Source organism: Erpetoichthys calabaricus, chromosome 1 (genome assembly GCF_900747795.2).
Source record: "Erpetoichthys calabaricus chromosome 1, fErpCal1.3, whole genome shotgun sequence".
Taxonomy (NCBI): domain Eukaryota; kingdom Metazoa; phylum Chordata; class Cladistia; order Polypteriformes; family Polypteridae; genus Erpetoichthys; species Erpetoichthys calabaricus.
The window spans coordinates 47,997,783-48,017,064 of NC_041394.2; the positions used below are offsets into that span (position 1 = coordinate 47,997,783).

Sequence of the window (19,282 nt, forward strand, 5' to 3'; positions counted from 1 at the left end):
AATTAGCTTGACTCAGTCCCCTTAGTTGTTTTTTTCCTTAATTAGCAGCCGGACAGTAATGAGACACAAAACAAGCCTCCACATGATCACCTCACCTGTACCCATGAAACAAAATGTGAAAATAAAGAAAGGTGAAGGTTTCAGTAAGGCTGATCTCTCAGGTCACCAAGAAAATAATAGAATAGCAACAGTTTTGGAAATGTCTGCTGTGACAGAATGAGAGCAGCAACAAGCCATGGAATTGAAAAATGGGTTTAATTAACAGCAACAACCAGCTTCTCATTAAGGAACTGGTTGGAGTGAAATTAGTTGGAGTTTGAAGCCCCAATATAGCTGGTCATTTGTTGGCTTGTTTCACACCTCATTTCTGTTTAGCTGTCATTTAATGAAGAAAAGATTAAATTCAGAAGACTTAATCATTAAAAACAGGGCTATTAAAATAGAGGGAAAAGAAGTTAATTAGCAGTGAAAACTGGACACTGATTAGGAAAAGGGTTAGAATGAAAACCTGCAGCCACTGCGGCCCTCCAGGCCTGGAGTTTGACACCCGTGATCTAGTATATGAATCCCATGTGTATATATTTTAGCGGGCTTCAATTATCATTTACTGTGTTTTTCCATTAGAGAAATACAAATCTTCAGGTAAAATTAACTATCTATTGCCTTATAGCAAACATTATTCGCACATATTCTTAAATATAGTAACTTATAAATTCATTTCAGTATATAATCTGTATAATGACTTTAAATACGCTGTATTGTCCTGCAAAAGCCAAGTACAATTACATGGTAATAGGGTAAATCAAACTACACTTTAATAAATAATTTCAAACTGTTGTATTTGCTATTGAATTACTCCTAAGCCATAATCTAGTATATGAATCCCATGTTTATATAATTTAGTGTGCTTCACTTATAATTTACTGTTTTTTTCCATTAAAGTAATACAAATGTTTAGGTAAAATTAACTATCTATTGCCTTTTCTTTACAGACCAGTGGATGAGGACTGTCTGAGGCCTATAACTCAAATAGATTTGCTATTTGCTGTGGAAAAAATGAAGGAATCCAAAGCTGCTACCTCCTCAGAAATAGCTATGCGTGAATTTCCTTTGGACTAACAAAACAAAAAAAATATCTTGTTTTTGAAGACTTTTGTCCCTTTTCATAACTCTTTAATTCAAGCAAGATAAATTATTTATGAATTTCAAACTGAAGCAACTTTAAGAAACTGGAATTCTCCAAAAACATCTATTTTAATGGAGAAGCACAATGATTGATCATCATCCTCTGTGATTATTGCACTGAAGTTCACGAAAACTTTAGATTTAAACAGCAAGTAGTTAAATGCACATGCTTGCAAATATAGCTGTGTTCTGTCTAAAGTAGAGTTAGTCCTTCATGTTTTTGAATAAATCACAACCTGGAAAAAATAGATCCAGGATATTATAACACAAACAACCCTAGTTCAGTCCAATACTGCATATTAATATGTAACCATGAGGACTATTTCATACTATGTGGATTATAATTACACTTACAGTCCCAACGCTTTGAAAGATTCAAGAGACGTTTAAAAAATTTTGCACAGCTCGAGACAAAACTGCAGAATTGACTTGTTTTCTTGTTTTATGAATGCTTCCCAAAGTGTATTATCTAGCAATCCGCAGAAGCAGCGTAACAGTAAAAACAGAAGTGAAGCACAGAAGAAGAGACAAGATGCAAATTTGTTTTGTTTATTAGACAAAATATATGGAATCTGATGACTGTGTTGTTTAAGAAAATAGGCAAAAGCTGAACTTAGGAATTCTCTTTCCAAAACACTTGCATTAATTTGACTTGCTATGTTAAGTTTAAAAAATCATGCAAGTTAAACTCAAGTAAAGAAATAAACATGTTTAGCTCCACTCCAGAAACAATTAGCATTGCAAGCTGTGGGGTTTCATACAGATTTAAGCTAGCTTTATATAGATTAATGTATAGCGTATCTGGAGTAGATTTTAGTTGTTGAATTAATCTAAATACAGCTTTATCAGAGTGTAAATGGAAGAGATTCGAAGCATTTCGGGTGACTAGTTACTCATGGTTCATTAACGGTGTTTATCATAATGTAGTGTTTTCAAGCTGGCTTAATGTAAATCAGGGTTATGGAAATCCAATGCCTATCTCAGCAGCACTGGGCACATGGCAAGAAGCAGTCCATTACAATGGTCAATCATGCAGACTCTCATAGGGACCACGTTTATGGTTGCCAAAGAATCTAACAGTTGTGTCTTTGTGGATGTGTAAGATAAACGGAGTACCTGAAGGAATCTCAAGGACACATGGGGAGAATGTGCAAGATCCATAGTGAACACTACTAGGCTGCCCAAAGTTTAATACTGAAATGTTGTGTATGCTGCGGTGGGTTGGCACCCTGCCCAGGATTGTTTCCTGCCTTGTGCCCTATGTTGGCTGGGATTGGCTCCAGCAGACCCCCGTGACCCTGTGTTCGGATTCAGCGGGTTGGAAAATGGATGGATGTTGTGTATGTACAATACGTGTGTGAATACTGCTGTCTCAGTGAATAGGATACCTTGTAGGTTTTACAGCTGGCATCTTGTTATATATTGATTTAGTTTGTCTGTGTATACAGCGTACAACTGAAAAGACAGCAGAGAAGAACTGATTTCTAAGTCAACATCAAGATTAGACTGCTGACTAATGGTGATGAGTGTTTTCTGTTTTACTCTACTGCTGGAATGGAAAATAATGTAAGGCAAGTTGCTTCTTCTTACTGCTTTTTTGTTGATTTTTCTGATCTGGGCAAAAAGTGAGTTGGAACATCACCACAAGATAATACAAGAGGAATTGAGAAGCATTTTCACAGTAAAAACACAGTTAGTGCATTTACATACACTTCAATAACCAGATTATTCAAAGAAATCTGTTTTCTAAAATACCACAAAAAAACCCTTATTGTGATTAGAGAAACTGGGATATTGGCCTCTGATAAACCTGATTAACAGAGCTAGATTTAACCGTCATTAACCTGATTATGTGGATAAGTGAACCCATAACCAGGTTAACTGTAAGGGTTTTGTAGTCTGTGCATGTCTGTTGTGCTCTGTCAGTCTGCACATGTATTTACTTCACACACACTTTCAGCAGCCACGGGTAGACGAGTCCACAAAGTGCATTTCCAGAGGCAAATGTTTGTTGTATGGCATTACTCCTTCTTCTGGCTGAAATAATCTGTCGAAAAATTGCTATATTTGTGGTGATGAGCTGAATGTACAGGGCTACGTTCAGTAACACAATCTTGAGAGTAAAATTTTAAAAGTAATGTGCATTAAGTAGTCTGATTACTTTTTAAAGTAACGAGTAATCTAACACATTTCTTACTTTTTATTATTTCGGCTGCATTGGGTGTAAGGTAAGCATCACAGGTAGCGTGTCCTTTGCAGGCCTCAATTCACAGCCATGCATAAAAGAGTGTGCTGTGAGCAATCCGGACATAGAAACCTATAAATAAAGTGTCAGTTTGACTAAACATATTTATTAAACATAGGAAAATGATCACAGGCATCATGCTTATTTTTGAATTCACAGTGGTCAGTGATGGCATTTACCTCCTTTTTGCAGAGTTTAATGACATCGGAGCGTTTTGCTAAAGGAGAATTCTAGAAGATTACTTGAAACTAGGTTTCTGCTTTAATTGGGTAATTCACCTTAATCCGATTATGTGTGTGCATGTAAACATACTGAATGATATCCTGTTTCTTAAATATTGATGGAATTGGCTGTGGTCCCCCAGCATTGTATGCTGGTGTTCACAGGAGGAATGAATATATACTGGAATCTGTATTTGTGTAAACATTCTGTGTAAAAACATTCTTTTTAGGTTATTGCAAATTCTGTGGTGGGTTGGCACCCTGCCTGGGATTGGTTCCTGCCTTGCGCCCAGTGTTGGCTGGGATTAGCTCCAGCAGACCCCCGTGACCCTGTGTTCGGATTCAGCGGGTTGGAAAATGGATGGATAGGTTATTGCAAATTTTTAAGTTATTTATACTTAGTTTGCCTTTTGTATTAAAATTTTTGCAGAAGCTGCAGAATTTGTGTTTTGTGCACAGCAAAGAAGAGACTGCCAGGATGCTTGCACATACTGTACATATGTCTTTTAAAGTGTCTATCAGAAATGTCTTTTTAGAACCAAGCTAATGTGTAACTTGAGGGCCTTCTGTTCTGTTTCACATAAATGAAATGTGATTTACTAAAGCATTTATTGTGCACTGAAGCAGAAGATGAAGATTCAACTTCCACATATTGGTTGTCTAAAAGACAGTGCCATAACTACATTGATGTGTCTGAAGAATAAAAGCATAAATGTCCTGAAGCAGCCCAGCCAACGTTCTGACTTGAGAATGCATGCACAGGCTAGACATTTGTACTCTGCAACGTCCACGCATTTAGAGGCAGCTAGAGCAAATCTGCCAAGAGAAATAGACAGAAAACCTGCCAAGAATGCACAAAATTGACAGACATTTCCTCAGACACACTTAAAGATTTTATTGCAGAGAAAACTATCTCCACCAAATACTGGTATTTATATAAGTACCATGAATGTATCAGCATGCAGTTTTTTTTATTACATTTATGATATGATATGTTACCTTTAATAAATTCATTTTGACTATGGGAGTTATGAAATGCTTCTTTAATGGTCTTCGTACTCTGCAGAAATTTTTCTTCAAGTCACATTATGTGACTTTTTCAGAGATTTTCAATCATAGCCTTCAATTACATAATCTTAGTGACTCAGAGGCAGTCAGCCGCCCTTGAAACTGACCTGCCCAGCGACTCACTCCAACAAAATCAAAAAGGTTTGACTCTGTCTTTAGTCATAGTGGTGGACTCTACGTGCATGAGAGATGACAACCAATGAATGCTCATGTGGAATTGAATTTAAGTGGCGATGGGGAATAGGGAATGAGAGTGTTTCAGATCTGACAAACAGACAAGAAGCTCTGTCTGATGTCTCGTGTTTTATATACCATGACAGAATGGAGAAAAAAAAAAAAAGGTTGAGATTTCTGCTACACTCGCCATTGATGTTAACCTTTCAAACAACACTAACTCTGCCAGGCTGTCAGAAAAAGGAATGAACTCAACTGTGCTAGAAGGTCGGCACTCAGTTTGTAAATGTGACAGATTTTCGGTCATTTAAATTCACAGGGATTGGTGTCAAGATCAGCGACAACAGTCAACAAATCTGACATACCCCACGTCTAGAAGTTGCCTAATGGGACATCTGGGTAAGCACCTCAAAAGCAGGTAAATCCTGGCCTAAAACAAGTGTAGTCCTCCTGTGGGAATGGATTGCCACATAAAGACCTAGTGACCAAAGAAGAAGAGACTGAGTGTGAAATGGAGAAAGAAGGAGTCATGGGTGGAATGAAAACAATATTAGGACAAAACAATCAGGCTAGTAAACGTACAGCTCAGTATGTGTGGGTGTCTCAGACAGGGAATAGGCTGACGCACAATAAACCCTGCAGGAATAGTATCAGTGGACATTATTGATTTCTACCACATACCTCATTGAAAGGAAACAACCAACACTTCCTCCATTTTATCGCCATGTAGCGTTATTTGGTGTCCAGTACGAAATGGGAAACTGTCTTATCACTGACAATGTGTCATCACTCTGGAAAAAGTTTAGATTTACTAACAAAATCAGCAAATTGGTCACTTTACAGAATCTGATAGGCGTTACAAATTTTGCTGTGATGGTGAGTGACTTTATAGAAAGTGCAGATGAGAGAACGTTGGCGCCAAACACATTAGTGGGTGCCTATAATTTATTTTCTTTGTTTTCTACAGACCAAACTAATAGTTTCTTCCTGAGGCTCTGCGTTGCATACAACATGTTTGAGCAGAGAATTTAAGCATCATTTAGTTCCAATGGCTTTGGTTTAGTAATTGTGTAATAAACTTTACATCGGTGGCACAGTGGCTGCTGCTGCCTCAGAGACATTGTGTCCAATGTACAGTCTGTTTTCACTGTGTCTGAGTCGTTCTTCTGCAAGTACGCCAGCTTTCCTTCTACATTAAAATGACTGGCATGTTTGGTTAGTTGGTAGCTCTAAACTGGCCTTACATTGCCAATAAACTATCCTCTGTAGGGTCACAGGGAGGCAGTACCTGTGCTGGCAGTATTCAGCCGAAAGCAGCAACCAGCCCTGAATGAGTTGCCAGCTCTTTAAGGCGAGGCCAGATTAAAGACCCCATTGGGCACCCCCACTAACTCCACAAGGGACACATACATTCTCAGACATTTTGAACACCTCGTACTGTATGTCAATAAAGTGTTTGAAGTCTAAATGAAAACTATGCTGTGCCTGGACAATTCATTGCAGTTCTAAAGAAACCTACTGTGGCATTAACATAAAACTATTAAATATTTTGAGACCCCAATATTAATAGTTACGTGTTTCTATTTAAATACTGCATATCTACTTGGGGCTGAGTCTGTCATGTTCGCTAAATAAGCTTGTGGCCACGGAGCTAAACGACGAGGTGATCGTCTCAGGTGGCCCTTTGTAAGGGTGGTACTTTTATTAAATAATAAGTGTGAATATTAAGAACTGCATACACATACAACACCTTATTTATATACTACTTTTAATGCTTTCATTTTAAGAGTTTCATATATTGTATTATGCAGTTGGCAATTCCTCACCATACTGTAAGCTTCACATTTTGATGCCACGCGTCAGAACCTGGTAATACTGTTTGTTTTCCTGATTTTTACATATCTGGTGTTAATCTTGGAGAAAGTTTAAGAAAATCCATGATGATAAAATTGGCTCAAAAGATCTTACCAGCTGTATTTAAGTCTATATGTTGCTACAGCTTACTGAGGCAACATTCAGACTACAGTAAAAAGTGTCTAAATTCCATTTTTTGGTTTATAAACAGGGGTGCACATAACTTTTTCAGTGAGTTACTCAAGTGAGTACCATCAGATGGAGTTTGGTAGGCAATTCGATTCAAAGAGCTTTATTGGCATGACCATAAACAGTTTTGCTAAAGATCTTGAAAAAATTGAAATAAAACAATTTCTATAACAGATTTAACAGTAAGGTAAAGAATTAGGGTAAAAAATAAATACAGATACAACAACAATAATAATAAAATAAAAATATAGCAGCAGCTTAAAAAGAGATAAGAATCAGAAATACCTGATCACTCTATACAGAGTAAGGTTTTAATAAGTGCAACCTTCTTCACTGTCCTCCTCGCTGTCTACCTCACAGTCCTCTACTTCAGCTTCCTTCATGATAGATGATGATGCAGCAGATGCATCTCCCTCTCCTTGGTTAAGCCTCTGCTTAGCTGTCTCCATCCACAGGTCAACCACTAGTTTTGGGTCAGATGTCTCTGTGGCCTTCTTTGACTGGTGCATGTTACAGACAAGATCTGTGTTTGTTTTTTATTATGTTAAGATTTGAGAATCCACTCTCACAGGCTGCACTGCTCAAAGGCAGTGTAAGAGACAGTTTAACCAATTTGACAATGTTGGAGTAAAGATCTGGATTGCTTGTACTGTATTTATTATCTGGACCAAGTCATACACAGAGGATGCTGCCAAGCGTTTCCCTGTTTGCTTTAAGCGCATCCATTCTGTGACAGCTGTGTCTTTGTCAAGACTCAGTGTGGCTTCATAATTCTGAAGAATGGTACAAGCAGTTGTGTTGCCAAAACGATGTAAATCTTGTATTTCCTGAGGCCAAGTGGAAGGATCAAATACTAAGAATTGATCACATGACTTCAGTGAGTCATATCTGATTCCAAACTCCTCAATTAACCCCATGAGTAAGTTTATCTTGTCCCCGTCATCATAAGCATTAGAAACAGTATATGCTCTGTAGTGGCCTTCAGCATCAAGCAAAAGTGTAAACTGTCCAATGGCCACCATGAGTTCATCCTTACATTCTCTAATGCTCAGCTTTTCCTTCTGAAACACAATGGATGTGGTCTTCAAAATCTTGCCAATGTCGAGCACGTTGCCCAGAAAACACTGAAATTGGTCTATGCAGATATGCTGCAAGTCACTGTTATCACTCGTGGCCAGTTGCCTTTTAATGGCTAGCAATAATCTTGATATTTTTAGCAGTGTGTCATGCCTCCATGCAGACCATCTGATATTATGAAATTTACCCAATTTCACAAAGGAGACCCCATTCTCTTAACACAACTTCTTAAGCACAGCCGTATTTTTTGCTCCACCTTTTTCTAAATAAAACTGCAGCAGTTTGACCACGGGGCGATTAAAGGTCTCACAGTACGGAACGTTGCGATCAGCTGATTTTCCGCAGTTTTCTAGTGTATGTGCGGTGCACAGAATGTGCACAAGGGAGTCTCCTACTGCAGCCAGTTGCCGTAGTTTCGAAACAATGCCATTGTATATACCGACGTTAACAGCAGCCCCGTCTGTGCACACGGCGACCAACTTTTTCTTCCATTTGTCCAAGCCTGGAAGAGTTTAATGAGTCCGTCTGTTACAACCTGCGCAGATCGGTCAGCACCCAGTTCGATTAGGCCAAGGAACTCCGTGGTAAACTGCCCGATGTTGGACACAGACACAATGAAAAAGATCTCATGCTCGGTTTTAATGATGTCTTCCGATCCATCAAAAATCAGTCCCCAAAATTCAGCAGACTCCAACTTTGCTTTCAACTCCGCGCTGATAGTGGGCGCGACGGTCTGCATTATCCGTGTGGCCGCCTCACGTGAATGATACGCAGTTCCGACATTTACTTCTAGCCGCTCCTGTAAAGGAATATTTTCAGCATAGGTTGATAGGGGACGAGCGTGTGTAGCTTTATGAAAGGTAATGAGAAAAATATTACACAGAGCTTGCCGTTGTTCTTCTTTTACCTTTGTTTGCCATCTAGCTAGAGGGCGAGTGGAAATTTCTTCCTGACTAGCTTGTTTATTAGAAATAGCTTGTACTACATTCATGTGCTCCTTGCTCTTTTCATGTTTGTCAAATAACGGATGACTGAAATTGTTTGAGCCTGTGTAAAAGGCACTTGTTTTGTCTGCGATATGTGGATGCGAGCGGCACAACTTACACCACATTTCAGTGCGCTCATCATTAGCTTCAAGCCACGGCACATCTTGGAGCCACTTTTCTAGAAAAAAAACTCTTTTTTCTGCTCTGGCTCGTCTTGTTTCTTTGCAGGTGGTGAAACGCCAAAGTAGCTGCTTAATGTCTGTTGTTTTTAGACATATTGGCAACACAAGATAATCAAAACCAAAAAGAAAACAACATATATTAGCAATATGAGGTGTCGATGCCCTCTCTAACCGTCAGGTACGCACCGGCGCCGTAGGGACACAGATGACGTTACGCATTTACAAATTTTGTCGCGCATGCATACCAGCGTACCAGTTATGCCACCTGTTTATAAATTATTTTTTGTTTGAGTGTTCAAGTAAATTTTGCAAGTGATTCAAATCCAAAATGCCTGTGTACTATTTATCTATCCTGAATCTGCCAGCTTAATCTCTTATATATATTTCTCTTCTGGTTCGTCCTGCTTCCACATCAAAACCAGTCCCGCCCAAACACAGCCGACATGGCATTTCTCGATTCCTATTCGTCCTCTTCCGTGGCATGCACTATACTGGCCTGCTGTGCGTAATACATCCAACAAGTACTCGAGGTGCTGCCACAATACCACCTTTGCGGTGGTACCGAAACAGAAGCAGTTTGTCTTTACAACAGCTTCTTAAACAGCAAACATCAGAAGCTAAAAATGATCGTGAACACATTGGAGAATACAACTCTTCTCTAGTGCTTGCTTCCATGGGTGCACATATAACTCAACCTCCAGGCCACGGACCATACTATTTTAAAATACACGGGCAAATTTATCACCAAATCTCTCCACTATACGCTAACACTTCTACCTCTCCAGGATATGGACAGTTGTGTGTTTTTGACACAGCGCAAGCTACTGAAGTACGCTTACAAAATAAAGCAAACTCTGCATGCAGCGAAAATGTGCTTCTCCAGCTAGATTCCATGCTCAGAACCATCAACCCCTTCGCTAAATCATACAAACACATGCATGAAATCGCTCAGTCCAATCCAATAGCATCTGTACGAATGGTTTTCAAGGAAAACCCTGGGCAGGATTTACGACGATACAATGCCACGACATTGCAGCGATTTTCGTCGGAGAAGATGGCGAAACGCAGGCCGAAAGGGACATTTGCATCTATCCCATAGGTAACTCCTGTAAACAGATTTCCACGCTCAATATGAATTGCGATCCTATGGTTTACCCACTTGTATTCCCTTACGGAGACACTGGCTGGCACAAAGATTTACAACATGTTCCCGATAAAAGAACCGCCAAGCGAATAAGGCTTACTCAATGTCAATTTTACGCGTGCAGATTAGCAATGAGGAATACATTTAGTATTTTGCACTCCAGCGGCAAACTATTCCAACAGTACGTAATAGATGCGTATGTTAAAACAGAGGGCGCGCGTCTCAGCTATCTCAGATTACATCAATATGATCTGCACGTGGAACAATACAATGTTTGAATACAGACGCATACGTGTAGGCAAAATGATCATATTACCGTCCACATTTCCAGGAAGTCCAAGATACATGCAACAAAACGATCAGGATGCCATGGCCATAGTACGTAAATTCGGAATGCCTGATTTATTTATCACTTTCACATGTAATCCTCTGCGGTGGGTTGGCACCCTGCCCAGGATTGTTTCCTGCCTTGTGCCCTGTGTTGGCTGGGATTAGCTCCAGCAGACCCCCGTGACCCTGTGTTCGGATTCAGCGGGTTGGAAAATGGATGGATGGACATGTAATCCTACTTGGCCAGAAATTCTACATGCACACTGCGTCTTTCAAGAAGTATTAATTTCTACTTGATTTCTGAATTCCTTTCTCACCGTTTTCCGTTCCGATTCTTACACCGCCGTATGTTACGGTGAGCGTCGGCTAGTGAGAATTAATTCATCAGCCAGATGTGACCTAATAACCAAACTGGAATACCAGCTACACACTCACTTCAAATTGTTTACAGTGCAAAACATCTTGGAATTTGACAGCTCACAAGTACTCAAAGATGCTTTGAGTGGAATCATCCCAGTTGGATCTGTCTGCAAGAAAAATATGAGGAAAATTACACTTTTGAGGTGGGTCATTGTAGAAAAGTTGTAGCAATTAGGCTGTGTTTGCAGACTTTCTGTTTTTCTCTTCTGCATTTCACATTTCTCTAAAAATATTGAATCTGTCACCTGAGTGAAAAATCCATTATCTTTGAATGACAATATAAATAAAGATTATTTAAGGTAGCTCTCTATTTAACCAGCCATCCTACCTGTTAAAAACCTAGGAGTCGCAAGTACCAGAGGGTTTCAAAGCATGTAGTCCTTAAAGTGCCCACTAGAGATCCATCAAACTCAGCTAGTTACATAGGCAAATAAGAGACTTTGTATATAAAAATATTTATTATTCACAAGGAAAATGCTTCATGATATTGAGAAGCTCAGAAAGCACACACAAAGAACGCACAAAATGTCTATTAAAGGCAAATCCAAAAATCAAACAGAGTCCCAATTCAAAATCCCAAGAATAGTCGAAAAACAGAGCAATTGGTCAAAAAATCGAGTAGATCTTCAAGGAAAAGCAATCACCACTCCAATGCACATTCACAGTGAACTGCCAGGAACTGTGGAAGACCCTCCAGATTTAAAGGACAGAGGGCAATTCCTGGTGATGATTGGCAGGTGGCCCTGCCTCTTAAATACATGAAACAAAGCAAAGGCAGCTTGTATAGATAGACAAAATCAAGAATAAAGAAAGATGCACATAATCAACATAAAAAATGAACAACACAGACATCAAATGTGAATTTCAACATGACATTCCCAGGTAATTTACAGTGATGGTGACTACACAGTTAATAGCTTTAATATACAGATCCATAAGATATAGCCATATAAATTATATTTAGGCCTTTGAACTAAACCAAACAACCTCATATAACTGCAAAATTAAATGAAATCAAATGATTATCTGTAAACATTTATCCATAATATCTATTTACCATATCCTTGCCAATGTATGCAAAGAATGAAATATCACCACCCAAGCAATGCACTGTGTGATTTTTTTAGTCAATGTTTATGGGATACCAGGAGTGACTGTGGAGAGCATAATGATGAAGTTGTTGATGGTGGTGAGCAACAGAAGATGGTATTTGTAAGTTTTAATGCAAGATGTAATGTAAGCCCATTTGAGAGATACTTATACTTTGAATTAAATCAGTCTTTAGAAATTCATTCAAAGTCTACCACTGCAGTTCTGTTACCATGTTGACTGTTTAATCCTACTTTGCCATGTTTGTGCACCCTATACTATGAAAGTGTGAGGGTTATTATTATTATTATTTACTTTGTTTATTACTGTAATTTGTTGGTGCCCGCTGTGTTGTCTGTGCCCGACTAAGTACCTAAGCTTTAACCCAGCACTTTACAAAGAATGTTTTTCTTAGTGGTGTGGTGTCCTGGCAGCTCCTGTAGATTCTTTTCAAATTCTTTCTTGATGGTACCAAGAGCGCTAACCATCCCTGGCACAAATCTAGTCTTGGTGCCACACATCCTGATGGATTATCTATGTTGTAGCCAATGTTTATGATTGGCTGTTTGATTGTTGGCCATTTATTCTGCATTGTATATACACTAATTGTGTCATTTTCTAAAGTTTTGTTGATTTCTGGAACCTGTTTAAGGTGTCAGTCATAATATCTGTTACAAATCTTTTAAGTTTGCACCATGTGTGTTTAGTTAAAAAAGGGCAGGCTTCTTTTAGCTTGTAGGACAATGTTTGAGACTGATGATGTATTTACAGCAGAGAAGCATTCAGGAGGAGTGATACATCCTAGTTTTGTTTCACACTCAGTATCAAATAATGCATTTGTATTCTTCTTAATGCCTATTTTTTATTTTATCATTCTAAAGCTGATCTTTTTCATCTTCTCACATTATTTCCAAAATATATTTTTATTTTTTGTCTGATGCTCAGAATGCACAGTATCGTAAATCTTGTATACCAATACGAAATTTATACAAGTGAAATGCATTATCTCATGCCTAGCAAGAATATGATATGGAAGGCAAGGCATGGCCTCAGGTGGCACCATTTAACGTTCTGGCCCTGTGTGGGTGAGTGTATGAGTGTGCTGTGCCATTAACCGATTCTGTGTACAAGGATGGGTCCCGCCTTGTGCCCAATATGTCTCACGTAGGCATTAGCTCCGTATAGAGCTCCAAGTGGGTTAGAAAATAGATGGAAATTAGGAGAAATATGTGTGAAAATGTTGTGCAAAGTGCAGATACCTACTCCAGGTTTGCTTTCTGCTATGTGCTCAGTGGTTCCAGAATGGGCTCCGGCCCTCCACAACCTGAACTGGATTAAGTGGGATTGAAACTATTATGTTCTTTTTTTATTACTGTAATGCACTCCTCTCAGGATTACCCAAAAAAGGCATCAATCGATTGCAACTAGTGCAGAATGGAGCTGCTAGAATTTTAACTAGGAAAAGAGAGAAAAGCCAAGCAAAATTACACCTTTTATTGGCTAACTAAAACGATTACAATATGCAAGCTTTCGAGGAAACTCAGGCCCCTTCTTCAGGCAAGATGTAATCTTGTATTACATTGTGATCTTTTTAGTTAGCCAATAAAAGGTGTCATTTTGCTTGGCTTTTCTCTACATTCATAATGGCTAACACGGTATAACACGGTAGTAATAACTAGGAAAAGAAAATCCAAACACATCTCTCCAGTTTTGATGTCACTACACTGGTTACCTGTGCCATTTAGAATTGACTTTAAAATACTGCTAATGGTTTACAAAGCCTTAAATAATCTCGCTCCATTCTGTATTTCAGAATTTCTTTCACCTTCCACTCCAAATCGTAACCTTAGATCTTCAAATGAGTGTCTGCTTAGAATTGCAAGAGCTAAACTTAAAATAAGTGGTGAGGCGGCCTTCTGCTGTTATGCTCCTAAAATCTGGAATAGTTTGCCAATAGGAATTTGCCAGGCTAATACGGTGGAGCACTTTAAAAAAACTGCTAAAAACTCATTATTTTAACATAGCTTTCTCACAGCTTCATTTTAGTTTACTCCTGATATTCTGTATATGCATTTAATTATCAATATCATTCTTGGTGGCTCTGAAATCTGTACTGACCCCTACTTTCTCTTCTGTTCTTTTTCCGATTTTCTGTGGTGGCGACCTGCACCACCACCACCCCCCTATCAAAGCACCGTGATGTCCCTACATTGATGGATTAAAGGTCAGAGGTCCACATGACCATCATCATCAAGTTCTTCCATGTGAACCCTGAAAACCATGAGGACTGATTGTGGTCATTTATGTTAGGTAGAATGCCTAGAGGGGGCTGGATGGTCTTGTGGCCTCGTAAGCCCTGCAGATTTTGTTTTTATTTTTATCTCCAGCTGTCTGGAGATTTTTTTTTGTCTTTGTCCTCCCTGACCATTGTCCTTACTTTTATTCTGTATTAATTAGTATTACCTAATTTTATTTTTTATATTTTGTTTTTTTTCTCTTTCTTCATCACTTTGAGCTACATCATTTGTATGAAAATGTGCTATAGAAATAAATGTTGTTGTTGTTTATGCTTCTCACATATGCTGCTACCCAACATAAAATCTGACAAATACCTCACCAGACAAATTTCCTATTCATAAACATTTTAACATTTCTTTTCCAAGATCTCTTTCCTCATTCATGCTTATGTATATAAAAGCTTTTCATGAAAGAATACATTTTTGTTGCCTTTCTGTTATACTTTACATTGTGTTTCCCCACATTGATATTTTAGAGAGCACAAACGTGTTGTTTAATTTAGTGAACCCGCTTAATTCAATATTGTGGAGATGGTGCCTCTTTCTGAAGTACAAAGCTTAAAGCAAGAACCAACCCACTTGATGGTACACTAATTCATCATTCACACCAAGCCAGAGCAGAGTTTCTAGTCAACCTACAATGCACGTGTTTGGGACGTGGGTGGAAGACGATATGGGCTGAAATATTAACACAGGACTTTGGAGATGTTTAGGCAGCATTCTTAAGCACTGTGCCATGTTATGGCCTACCTATAAATTATGTAACATAACATTCTGAAGCCTGCGTAATACAAGTCAGGGTCAGGGAGTGCAGGGGTCTGAACGCTCTTCATTATTTTAAATTCTTCTGTGATTAATTTTTTGCTTTGTTCTTATTAGTCTGAAATAATACAGCTGATTAATTTTTTTCCCTCATACCTCCCACCTTCCAGTCCTGGAATAAATCTGTTAGCTGTTCTTTGAAGATTTTTAGGGCTGCTATATCGTTTTAAATGCAGTTAAAAAACTTCATGCCATGTCCTTTTTATCTTTTTCATTACTTTCTTGTTTCTTGTCACTAAACTGTGGATGACATGCAAGTAGGACTCCCATTGTACTGTGCACATAAGATAATAAACTTTAACAAGTATGTTATAGTGTAAGCAAAACCTCTCTGGATATCTGCTCTGCAAATGGAAATGTAGAAACCAGCAACATAATATCCTTTTCAACACCCCTTTAAACCGTATGTTAATGGACAGCGATGAGCCCACCATTACTTCCATCTTTTCTTGCAGTTTGTTTTCTAGCAGTAAATTCCCATAATTTAATATTTTGATGTTTCCATCTATGATCCACTAGAGGGCAGCAGCTCTCTTTGTAATCTTACACTGTAACAAAGAGGGTGAGGATCTACACACATGGTTGGCAAAAGAAGTGTGAGAATTATTATTTATTAAAAATAATGCCTATAAAAAGTATCCATACCGATCCACATTTTATACAACATTGAATAACAATGCCTTTAATTTGGCTTTTTTGACATTGATCAACAGAAAAAAGACTAATATCAAAGTAAAAACAGATCCCTGCAAAGTGGTCTAAATGAGTTACAAGTCTAAAACACAAAATAATTAGACATATAAGTATTCACCACTTTTAATGTGACACACCTAAACTACTCCTGGTGTACTTAGTTCTTTTTAGAAGTCACATAAGTAGTTAAATGGAGGTCACCTGTCTGAGGTTTCGATTGATTGTATTTCTAATACACCTGTTTGTGGAAAGTTCAACTTAGGGCAACTCAATGTTGTGGCCTGACCTACACAATAAAGACAAAAGAAATGTAGACCCATCTGGAGAAAAAACAGAGTTTAAGGGCTTCCACAAACTTCAGCGCATGTGAAGTGTTTACAGCAACATAATGTTCTGCCAGAGACAGAAAATATACACATACCAAGAGATGAATGATCTAAACATCAAAGTCAAGTAATCAGTAAGCGATGTGGCCACAATACAGACAATAAACTAACACACTACTAACACCATACAAATTCTCTTTTGTTTATTATGCAGAGTATTGGGAAACTGAGAAGGGTTCAACAGCAACCTTTAAAACATCACAATGGTGACAACACACATCTCTACTTCCGGTTGTTATAAGGTAACAATACAGCTATCAGCCATGGAGTGTGAACTATAGGCAGTTTGGGGGGAGCGGGGAACTTACACTTTTAGCCTAATATTAATGATGAGTCAACAATTTGAGTGAAATTTAATTTGTTTCACTTTGCAAAGAGCACCACAAAACTTTGCTTTTAAGAGACTAGTGAAATGTGCACCATCGGGCCAGAAGGAATGGTGTTTAGTATATGTAAAAACCTTTTTTCCTGACTATACTTTTGTCTCATCTGACACCTTGTAGCTGCACCAATAAGGGGACTAAACTTCCCTTGAAACAGCAGGATACCTTTGAATCATCTTGATAACCTAACATTATCAAATATAGCTACATGTGCTGACTGCAGTAATCTCTTTAAGACACGCCCCCGCCCCCCCCACTGTAGATGCTTTCATCGTCCTTGCTATCAACACTGCATAAATGTAGACCAAAATGCAGCACCCTCAAAAAAAAACAAGATAGCAACACACCATGAGGAGAAATAATTATACAAACCTCTGAATAACTTTAAATAAGAAAATTAGTGTGCATGTGTATGGAGCAGTCCACTCTGCTCACTCTCAACTACAGCCATTAAGTGGTGCATGCATGTGTTTTTACATTTTTTTGGTGCTTGCTACGAAAGACCTGTGTGCAGAAAATGCAGTTGCGCAACAATGATGTTGTGCTAATGACACAGATGAAGAGACACAACGTCAAAACGAAGCAAATGCTACAGCTTGTTACACATGTGCGATTAGGAGACAGCTAAAGGGCTTGAGTAAGTGTAATACTACATCAGACCAGGAGATGGTAGAGTGTGCTGACTGTCTCTCTCAGTTCCTTGCAGACCATTCCTGGGAAATCCCGCCAGGTCCTGGCAACTCTGATGACATCACTTCCGGCTCTGGCACCTCTGATGACGTTACTTCTGCCTCCGGTATAGATGACATCATTTCCTCCACCAGCCCTTAAAACCGACATCTTACCTCCACCTACTCAGTTCTGTTTTGGACTCAGTCTTTTAAACTACTCAATCAATTTTCAACCTTTTGCAGCCAGGATCACAATATATGGGAGGCTGCCCCAAACCTTTCTGACTGTCTGGAGTCTTTTTGTGACATGCTCAACAGCGTTCAAGTGAAACATCTCAGCAATGGAGCAATTGTCTATCTGGAACTATTTTCTTGAGACAAAGATTAATAGGACTCATATGCCAGCAATACGGCTAAGTTGTGGTATCACCAGTTGTTATGAAAACAAGTGGGGCAGCAAGCACAGGTGGGTCCAAGTCCTCTGTACTGGGTAATTCTTAAGAGTTAACTGACGCCTCTCCAAGTTCACAAATATCGTAAAACTACTAGGGAGTCTTCAGGTTGTCTTTTGTCCCGAATACCCCATGCAACTAGTAATGAAATAATTAGATTCATCACAGTCTAACATCCCTATAAAGATTGAAATAAATTAAGAAAATACATCAAGTATAGTGTCTAAAATTCTGACACATGTGTGTGGAAAGGTGAATTGTGTCACACTTGAGAAGCTGACGCACAGTTTGCGTGATTCTTAAGCTCCTCAAAGGGGTTCTTGTTGCTGTTTGTACTACATGTGCAGTTAATGGGGAAATGCAGACACAGAACTTAGATTTGGATAGAAAAACTCTGTGGAAGAGAACAGTCATCATGATGAGCATCAGGACGACATTATTTAGTCTGTTTAAATGAGAAATTTCATCTCATCCCTGAACCTTCGGTAGTCACTGAAGGTCTAAATCTGTCATCTGTGATAAATTTGTGGTTTGGCTTCATTTGGCCTTGGGTGAGCCCGACTCTTTTGATTTATAATAAAGGATGCTTATAACCTTTGTAAATTCCATTTGTTGGATGCTCACTACCATTTTGTTGTTTTTCTATCCATTGCAATTAGTATATTGTTTATTATCACTATGCCTGTTGAAAAACACAGAGGTCATGTGGTGTGTTGTGTCATCATGTTGTCTCTATATAAGATGGCGGCATGTAGTGCTCAACATTCAGGCATTTGTATCCCTGTTATTTTTGCTGGACTAGAGTAAGCTAAAAGGAACTTTCATGAGGACTTTAGTGTTAGAATTTCTTTTGTCTGGTAACTTCAGCTTCTGCTTTAGTCTTGACGATTGGTTCTGATGATTCTGATTTTTTTGTTTCTTTGACTCGTGCTTTTATTACATTTCTGCTTTTCCCTTTTAAATACTTCCAAACTCCTGAACATTTTTTCTCTCACCTATTTTCTCTGAGATCTTTCCCTATCCAGCTAAAGGCCATGTCAAATTACATGTCTTTTCTAGTGATTTTTAGTCTTAGGCTTCATTTACATAATCTTAGCAAATAGAAGGCAATCCGTGGCATGCTCCTATGAATGCCAATCATTTAATGGGACATACCCAAAAAAATCACTCCAACTGGTTGTGGACGAAAAAGGCACATTGAAAAGCAGGCAGATAATATTTTCTCAATTCTCTTTATTTATTTCATTCGGAGTCACAGTAAGTAGAGATTCAAAAGAGCATAACTTGTTGCTGCAAAGCTCAATTGAACCCTGATCAAAAGCCAGGAGGGGTTTTTTATACTTCAGCATTTCATGATTAATAAGACAGAAAGAACATCCTTATCAAAACAGTAAAGTTAAACAATATGTCTGTT

General features: G+C 38.6%; 1 protein-coding gene across 1 annotated transcript in view; it reads left to right on the top strand.

Annotated features, from left to right (window-relative positions):
• Positions 1 to 3,383, top strand: part of atad1a (ATPase family AAA domain containing 1a) — a 42,069-nt gene extending 38,686 nt beyond the window's left edge. Inside the window, exon 11 of the mRNA XM_028792720.2 lies at positions 993 to 3,383. Within this exon, the coding sequence (XP_028648553.1) occupies positions 993 to 1,119 (127 nt within the window). The 3' untranslated portion in view covers positions 1,120 to 3,383. The remainder of the gene's footprint in view (positions 1 to 992) is intronic.
• Positions 3,384 to 19,282: the final 15,899 nt, after the last annotated feature.